This window comes from Salmo salar, unplaced genomic scaffold (assembly GCF_905237065.1).
Source record: "Salmo salar unplaced genomic scaffold, Ssal_v3.1, whole genome shotgun sequence".
NCBI classification, from domain to species: domain Eukaryota; kingdom Metazoa; phylum Chordata; class Actinopteri; order Salmoniformes; family Salmonidae; genus Salmo; species Salmo salar.
This window is the reverse complement of record NW_025550601.1, coordinates 3,871-13,812: the sequence shown is the minus strand read 5'-3', so window position 1 is coordinate 13,812 and position 9,942 is coordinate 3,871. Positions and strand designations below refer to the sequence as shown.

The window sequence follows — 9,942 nt, the reverse complement described above, 5'->3', positions numbered from 1 at the left end:
CCTACTGCAGGTGCTGAGGAGGAAGAGACAGAGACATGGAATGATGACTGAACTCAAATACACTGAGCTAATTATGTTATTGATACTGACAATATGTCAACTCATTCACTGTCACCAAATCATTCCTGAAGTTAAACACTCACCAAGTTACAGCACATAAACACATTTCTAGACATGTATACAGTACCTATAGAAAGTATTCAGTGGAGTCCAGGCTGAAGATACAGGAGATAACCACTGTCAGAGTTTTCAATATCCTAATAGTAGAGATGTTCACACGGAGATAGAGTCGTACAAAAACCTCCCTCAGTCAGACTGCACTGTGACCACACTGCTACAGCTGGGACATACTGAAGGTGCTCAGGGGGAAGAGACCGGGACAGTAGAAGACATCAACTCTGGCATGTAGACCTCCACAAGTCTGGTTCATCCTTGGGAGCAATTTCCAAATGCCTGAAGGTACCACGTTCTTCTGTACAAACAATAGTACGCAAGTATAAACACCATTGGACCACACAGCCGTCATACCACTCAGGAAGGAGACGCGTTCTGTCTCCTAGAGATGAACGTACTTTGGTGCGAAAAGTGAAATCAATCCCAGAACTACAGCAAAGGACCTTGTGAAGATGCTGGAGGAAACAGGTACAAAAGTATCTATTTCCACAGTAAAACGAGTCCTATATCGACATAACCTGAAAGTCCGCTCAGCAAGGAAGAAGCCACATCTCCAAAACCGCCATGAAAAAGCCAGACTACGGTTTGCAACTGCACATGGGGACAAAGATCATCCTTTTTGGAGAATTGTCCTCTGGTCTGATGAAACAAAAATAGAACTGTTTGGCCATAATGACCATCGTTATGTTTGGAGGAAAAAGGGGGAAGCTTGCAAACCGTAGAACACCATCCCAACCGTGAAGCACGGGGGTGCTTTGCTGCAGGAGGGACTGGTGCAGTTCACAAAATAGATGGCATCATGAGGTAGGAAAATAATGTGGATATATTGAAGCAACATCTCAAGACATAAGTTAGGAAGTTAAAGCTTTGTCGCAAATGGGTCGCAAATGGGTCTTCCAAATGGACAATGACCCCAAGCATACTTCCAAAGTTGTGGTAAATGGCTTAAGGACAACAAAGTCAAGGTATTGGAATGGCCATCACAAAGCCCTGACCTCAATCCCATAGAAAATTTGTGGGCAGAATTGAAAAAGAATGTGCGAGCAAGGAGACCTACACACCTGACCCAGTTACACCAGCTCTGCCAGGAGGAATGGGCCAAAATTCACCCAACTTATTGTGGGAACCTTGTGGAAGGCTACCCGAAATGTTTGACCCAAGTTAAACAATTTAAAGGCAATGGTACCAAGTACCAATTGAGTGTATGTAAACTTCTGACCCACTGGGAATGTGATGAAAGAAATAAAAGCTGAAATAAATCATTCTCTCTACTATTATTCTGACATTTCACATTCTTAAAATAAAGTGGTGATCCTAACGGACCTAAGACAAAGCATGTTTACTAGGATTAACGTCATTGGGATAGGGGGCAGTATTTTCACGTCCGGATGAAAAGTGTGCCCAAAGTAAACTGCCTGTTTCTCAGGCCCAGAAGCTAGGATATGGTAGATTTAGATAGAAAACACTCTGTTCAGTGGTCAGTGCTTCAGTGGTCTGGTAGTGTTTATATCTCTGTGAGTTTAACACTTCATGACTGAGAGCTGTCCTTCATGACAACAGAACCCACAACAACCATGACTTTTATCACCATCTTCATCTGGACACTGGCACTCTGCTATCAAGGTTACAATGTTAAGATTTTTTCATATTGCATAAAACATCATTCAAGATACGTACACAAATGAATAATATATATATTTGACTTTAGTATGTATATTCAAAACAATATGTATTTAATAATTGTGTTTTTAATTCATTTTTCAGAATCCAGAGGACAGATCACAGTAACTCAGACTCCTGCAGTGAAAGCTGTTCTCCCAGGACAGTCAGTCTCTCTGAATTGTAAAACCAGCAGTAATGTGCATAGAAATGACCATCTAGCCTGGTATCAACAGAAACCTGGAGGAGCTTCTAAACTCCTTATTTACTATGCTACAAAACTTCAGTCTGGGACTCCATCTAGATTCAGTGGTAGTGGATCTGAGAGTGACTTCACTCTGACCATCAGTGAAGTCCAGGCTGAAGATGCAGGAGATTACTACTGTCAGAGTGACCACACAGGTGCAGTGTTCACACAGTGATACAGAGCCGTACAAAAACCTCCCTCAGTCAGACTGCACAGTGACTGTACTGCTACAGCTGGGACCTACTGCAGGTGCTGAGGGGGAGGAGATGATCCAGTACAATGACACAGTGTGTAGTAGAGCTGAACAACAGTATCTATTTCTGATCTGTTAGATTTTCAAATCTGTTAGATTATATTCAGTCATTCATTGGTTCCTTATATAATTGTAACACATTTTTCTTGACTATCTCATGGAGAACCATGAACCCATCTATCTTCAAAGGTTCAAATCTGGTATTTTCCAAAACAGACTTTCTGAAATTCTTTTTACATTCAACAGCTCACAAAAAAGCTTAAACTTTAGCTGACCTTTTCCTTAAGGAACAAGTCTTGTTTTCCTTTCAATCTAGAAAAGACCTGGTTGCAGACACTTTCTAGCCTGTGTTGGACTATAGTGATATTCTGGAATGTTCCAAGATCTTACCTGCACATACCAGACACTCTGCCATGATGCTGTTAGAGTATTAACCAACACAAGCCCTCTAACACATATCTGTACCTTATATCAGTTTTTAGGGCAGCTGCCATTATACAGTTTTTAAGCACTTTGTTCACCCTCCAGAGTCATGGACATTAATGTCTGAGATCACAGAACTGTATTTTCTATAATGTTCCTAACAAAATAACTGAGTTTGGTTAGAGTTCTTGTAGTTTTGCTGCCCCGTCTTGGAATTTGATCATTTAATTCGGATTGAGGATTTTGAATGCCAGATTGGAGGACTGCTGCTGATCAATGTTTGAAACCTGCTCTTTGAAACTCCTTATGCACTTTGCTCTGTTTTAACTTCCATTCATTGTTATGTTTTATACTGAACAAAAATGTAAATGCAGAAAATCAGTCAGTATCTGGTGTGACCACCATTTGCCTCATGCAGTGCGATACATCTCCTTCGCATAGAGTTCATCAGGCTGTTGATTGTAGCCTGTGGAATGTTTCCCCACTCTTCAATGACTGTGCAAAGTTTCTGGATATTGGCGGGAACTGGAACACACTATCGTACACATCAATCCAGAGCATTCCAAACATGCCCAATTGATATTTGCCACTGAGTATGCAGACCATGGAAGAACTGGGACATTTTCAGCTTACAGTAATTCTGTACAGATCCTTGCGACATGGGGTCGTGCATTATCCTGTTGAAACATGAGGTGATGGCGGCGGATGTATGGCACGACAATGGGCCTGAGGATCTAATCACGGTATCTCTGTGCATTCAAATTGCCATCAATAAAATGCAATTGTGTTAGTTGTCCGTAGCTTATGTCTGCCTGCCCATACCCTACCTCCACCATGGGGCACTCTGTTCTAATCGTTGACATCAGCAAACTGCTTGCCCACTCAACGCCATACACGTGGTCTGCAGTTGGGTGGCCGGTTGGACGTACTGCCATGGAGAAATTAACATTAAATTCTCAGGCAACAGCTCTGGTGGACATTCCTGCAGTCAGCATTCCAATTGCAAGCTCCCTCAAAACTTGAAACATCTGTGGCATTGTGTTGTCTGACATAACTGCACATTTTAGAATGGCATTTTATTGTCCCAAGCACAAGGTGCCCCTGCATAATGATCATGCTGTTTAATCAGCTTATCATGTTTCAGGAGAAGAACCAGATGCAGACAGTGTCGAAGTAACAAAAGTTTAGTACAAGAACAGGGGGCAGGCAAAACGACAAGTCAAGGGCAGGCAGAGGTCAGTAATCCAGATCCAAAAGGTACAGAACGGCAGGCAGTCTCAGGGCAGACATAATGGTCAAAACCAGAAAACAGGAACTAGAAAACAACAGGAGCAAGGGGAAAACCGCTGGTAGGCTTGACGAACAAAAGGAACTGGCAACAGACAAACAGAGAACACAGGTATAAATACACTGGGGATAATTGGGAAGATAGGTGACACCTAGAGGGGGGTGGAGACAAGGACAGGTGAAACAGATCAAGGTGTGACACAGCTTCTTGATATGCCACACCTGTGGATGGATTATCTTGGCAAAGGAGAAACGCTCACTAACAGGAATGTAAACAAATTTGTGCAAAACATTTGAGAGAATAGGAACATTTCTGGGATCTTTTATTTATTTCCCCAGGTAGTTGCTGTAAATGAGAAAAGGTTCTCAGTCAACTTATCTGGTAAATTAAGGGATAAATAAATACATATGTCAGCTCCTGAAACATGGGACCAACACTTTACGTGTTGCGTTTATATATTTTTTTCAGTATATTTCAATCTCACTTTGTAATGCAACAAAATGTGAAACAACAGAGTCAGTCAGCAAAATCAGTCAACAAACAGACTGCAGTTACTGATCCTGACCACTGCAAAGAGACAGAAAGCCAATGTTATCTGGTCTAATAACATAGTATTAACAATATGATCCATTTGTCAATGTCTACAATCAATATATCAGTCCCCATTCAGCAATTATATCAGAAACCATTTCAGTGATTACATAGCTATCATGTTTTGACATCATATCAGTCTGACTGTCCAAGAAGCCTATTCACATATTGGACTATTTCCATATAGAACACTTTGCATAGACAGCACATGCTTCAGTGGTCTGGGAGTGTTTATATCCCTGATATACTCGGCTAAAACCCTTCAGTCTGGGACTCCATCTAGATTCAGTGGTAGTGGAACTCATAGTGACTTCACTCTGACCATCAGTGGAGTCCAGGCTGAAGATGCAGGAGATTACTACTGTCAGAGTGACCACTACTTAAGTGCCTGGGTGTTCACACAGTGATACAGAGCCGTACAAAAACCTCACTCAGTCAGACTGCAGTCACTCTACTGTTACAGCTGGGACTTACTGCAGGTGCTGAGGGGAAGACAGTGACATGGAAGACTGATCAGTAGAGGAGGTCAACTTTGAAAATGGTTAGAAAGTATCATACAAATCACACGTTCTCCAACATCGTCATAAACGTCCTCATCTTCATTATCATCATCGTCATCATCATCATGGCTGTAACTTGCTATATTGGTCATGAACTGAAAGTGTATATAAAAGTTATTTGTGGTTTTGGAATACATTACCAGTCCATACGTAGAGTAAGATGTACAGAAGTAAAAAGAAAAGTGATGTTATTGATGATAACCAATTATTGATGTGATCATCTAGCATGTATTAACCATTTTCTTGAGCTGTTAGATCTGTGAATGAGACATGATGTGTTTGACATTTATGTAGAGACATACACTACACACTATTATCATAAAGTATAATATCAATTTTATCTGTCATTAATTACATGCTGAATCCACCATAGATATTAAACCAGTCCACTCCCTCACATCTGGCCCAGTCCAGGGTATTTCACTCAGTGAAACTGTTCAACTGCTAGACTGATAGCTGTGAGAATGAAACTGAGATTTGATAGACAGGGCTTGTTGGTTCTGCTTGTCCCAGAATAGAGCAGGACTGTCACCATGTTAGCAATTCAACATAATAAATATATATATGTTATGGAAAGTAACTGTTTAGCAGTGTGAGTTCTGAGAGCAGATCTTAGAGGTTTATTATCAAATATCACTAATTATTATCACTTGTATTGGAGCTACAGTATAACAGGATCATTCAGTTGTAGTAATGATTGTAGAGTTCTTGTTGGATCAGATGCCTTTTTCATTCTGTTTGAAAACATGAGAGTAGCTATATTCTACAATGCTGAAATAATAGAAGAAGATGATTGATGTAAATTAGTATGAAATGTGCTGCATAATCATAAGATAGTGATCACAGGAATCATGATAAAATCAACTATTGGGGTTATTTTTCAATCAAAACAATCTTTATCTCAGAGGCAAGAAGACATGTACAACTTTTTAATTTAATTTAATTTATTTCACCTTTATTTAACCAGGTAGGCCAGTTGAGAACAAGTTCTCATATACAACTGCGACCTGGCCAAGATAAAGCAAAGCAGTGCGACACAAACAACAACACAGAGTTACACATGGAATAAACAAACATACTAGAGATACTAGTAGAGATACTGGTGTGCAAAGGAGCAAAAATAAATAAATAGCAATATGGGGATGAGGTAGTTGGATGGGCTATTTACAGATGGGCTATGTACAGGTGAAACTTCTGTAAGCTGCTCTGACAGCTGATGCTTAAAGTTAGTGAGGGAGATATAAGTATCCAGCTTCAGTGATTTTTGCAATTCGTTCTAGTCATTGGCAGCAGAGAACGGGAAGGAAAGGCGGCCAAAGTAAAAATTGGCTTTGGGGGTGACCAATGAAATATACCTGCTGGAGTGAGTGCTATGGGTGGGTGCTGCTATGGTGACCAGTGAGCTGAGATAAGGCGGGGTTTTACCTAGCAAAGACTTATAGATGACCTGGAGCCAGTGGTTTTGGCGATGAATATGAAGCGAGGGCCAGCCAACGAGAGCAAACAGGTCGCAGTGGTGGGTAGTATATGGGGCTTTGGTGACAAAACGGTTGGCACTGTGATAGACTGCATCCATTTTGCTGAGTAGAGTGTTGGAGGCTATTTTGTAAATGACATTGCCGAAGTCAAGGATCGGTAGGATAGTCGGTTTTACGAGGGTATGTTTGGCAGCATGAGTAGATGCTTTGTTGCAAAATAGGAAGCTGATTCTAGATTTAATTTTGGATTGGAGATGCTTAATGTGAGTCTGGAAGGAGAGTTTACAGTCTAACCAGACACCTAGGTATTTGTAGTTGTCCACATATTCTAAGTCAGAACCATCCAGAGTAGTGACGGGCGGACAGATGCGATCAGTTGAAGAGCATGCATTTGGTTTTACTTGCATTTAAGAGCAGTTGGAGGCCACGGAAGGAGAGTTGTATGGCGTTGAAGATCATTTGGAGGTTACAGTGTCCAAAGAATGGCCAGAAGTATACAGAATGGTGTCGTCTGCGTAGAGGTGGATCAGAGAATCACCAGCAGCAAGAGCGACATCATTGATGTATATAGAGAAAAGAGTCGGCCCGAGAATTGAACCCTGTGGCACCCCCATAGAAACTGCCAGAGGTCTGGACAACAGGCTCACCGATTTGACACACTGAACTCTGTCTGAGAAGTAGTTGGTGAACCAGGCGAGGCAGTCATTTGAGAAACCAAGGCTGTTGAGTCTGCCGATAAGAATGTGGTGATTGACAGAGTCGAAAGCTTTGGCCAGGTCGATGAAGACGGCTGCACAGTATTGTATTTTATCGATGGTGATTATGATATCGTTTAGGACCTTGAGCGTGGCTTAGGTGCACACATGACCAGCTCAGAAACCAGATTGCATAGCGGAGAAGGTACGGTGGGATTCAAAATGGTCGGTGATCTGTTTGTTAACTTGACTTTCGAAGACCTTAGAAAGGCAGGGTAGGATAGATATAGGTCTGTAACAGTTTGGGTCTAGAGTGTCTACCCTTTGAGGAGGGGGATGACCGCGGCAGCTTTCCAATCTTTGGGGATCTCAGACGTTAGGAAAGAGAGGATGAACAAGCTAGTCATAGGGGATGCAACAATTGCGGCGGATAATTTTATAAAGAGAGGGTCCAGATTGTCTAGCCCAGCTGATTTGTAGTTGTCCAGATTTTGCAGCTCTTTCAGAACATCAGCTATCTGGATTTGGGTGAAGGAGAAATGGGGGAGGCTTGGTCAAGTTGCTGTGGGGGGTGCAGAGCTGTTGACCGGGGTAGGGATGTATGGCCAGAAAGCATGGCCAGCCGTAGAAAAATGCTTATTGAAATTCTCAATTATAGTGGATTTATCGGTGGTGACAGTGTTTCCTAGCCTCAGTGCAGCGGGCAGCTGGGAGGAGGTGCTCTTGTTCTCCATGGACTTCACAGTGTCCCAGAACTTTTTGGAGCTTGTGCTACAGGACGCAAATTTCTGTTTGAAAAAGCTAGCCTTTGCTTTCCTAACTGCCTGTATATATTGGTTCCTAACTTCCCTGAAAAGTTGCATATCGTGGGGGCTGTTCGCTGTTCGCCACAGGATGTTTTTGTGCTGGTCAAGGGCAGTCAGGTCTGGAGTGAACCAAGGGCTATATCTGTTCTGGTTAAAAAAAATTGAATGGGGCATGCTTATTTAAGATGGTGAGGAAAGCACTTTTAAAGAATTACCAGGCATACTCTACTGACGGGATGAGGTCAATATCCTTCCAGGATACCCGGGCCAGGTTGATTAGAAAGTCCTGCTCGCTGAAGTGTTTTAGGGAGCATTTGACAGTGATGAGAGGTGGTCGTTTGACCGCAGACCCATTACGGACGCAGGCAATGAGGCAGTGATCGCTGAGATCCTGGTTGAAGACAGCAGAGGTGTATTTAGAGGGCAAGTTGGTCAGGATGATATCTATGAGGGTACCCGTGGTTACGGATTTGGGGTTGTACCTGGTAGGTTCAATGATAATTTGTGTGAGATTGAGGGTATCTATCTTAGATTGTTGGACAGGGTGTTAAACATGTCGCAGCTTAGGTCACCTAACAGTACGAGCTCAGATAGATGGGGGGCAATCAATTCACATATGGTGTCCAGGGCACAGCTGGGGGCTGAGGGTGGTCTATAACAAGCGGTAATGGTGAGAGACTTGTTTCTGGAAAAGTGGATTTTTAAAAGTAGAAGACCTGGATAGTATGACAGAACTCTGCAGGCTATCTCTGCAGTAGATTGCAACTCCGCCCCCTTGGCAGTTCTATCTTGTCGGAAAATGTTATAGTTAGGGATGGAAATGACAGGATTTTTGGTGGCCTTCCTAAGCCAAGATTCAGACAAGGCCAGGACATCCGGGTTGGCAGATTGTGCTAAAGCAGTGAATAAAACAAACTTAGGGAGGAGGCTTCCAACGTTAACATTAGCCAGGAGTAGCCACTGGGATAGCAGCTAGCTAGCTGTGATGATCCAGGTGAAAAGGTTCAGAGCTTGCGGTAGGAATCCGGAGATGTGGAGATGTGGTAGAGAAAAAGTAGTCCAATATGCTCTGGGTTGAATCGCGCAGTGCAGACTGGCAGGAGTTGACCGGGCTGAGGTTAGCTGATGACCGCTAGCAGTGGCTAACTGACTACTAGCTAGTAGCTAGTTAGCTGGCTAGCTTCTGTTGAGGGTTCCGGTTCTAAAGTATAGAAAATAGCAGATCCATACCACATTTGGTGAGGCGGGTTGTAGGAGAGTATGTTGAAATTGAGGTTAAAACTCCAAAAAATATATACGAAATATATACGAACAAAAAATCTATATATACACGGGACACGACAAGACAAAGACGTCTGACTGCTACGCCATCTTGGATTTTTCATCTCAAAATAGTTCATTTAGCACACAGCACTAACTATATTATTCACTATTATACTGTAACATTCAGCTCTAAAACACTGTTGCCAGAACTAGCAACATGTGGGGACTCTGTAGACCCCTACAATGGCTTCTCCGGCCTCTAGTCACTACAGTGACTTCTCCAGAAGGCGTCCGAATAACTGGTGTCGTCATGGGCGACCGTGCAGGTGTACACCTCTCCCTGTTCCCAGCTTGCCTTGCTCAGTGTCAGGGTGCTGCTGTGGCTGTAGCGGCCGCTCTTCTCTTCTTCTGTGGTGGTCAGGACGCACTCCGTCACCTCCGCCCCGTCCACCTCCCAGCTCGCCATCGCCCCCTGGGGGGAGAAGCCACTCAGCAGGCAGGCCAG

The 9,942-nt window shown here is 42.9% G+C and overlaps 1 gene segment (V, D, J or C); it reads left to right on the top strand.

Moving 5' to 3' along the window:
* The first annotated feature begins 1,724 nt into the window (after positions 1 to 1,724).
* LOC106576338 (immunoglobulin kappa variable 4-1-like) lies at positions 1,725 to 5,042 on the top strand. The segment is given in 3 exon segments: positions 1,725 to 1,797; positions 1,939 to 2,251; positions 4,823 to 5,042. Coding segments are annotated over 3 exon segments (606 nt in total).
* Positions 5,043 to 9,942: the final 4,900 nt, after the last annotated feature.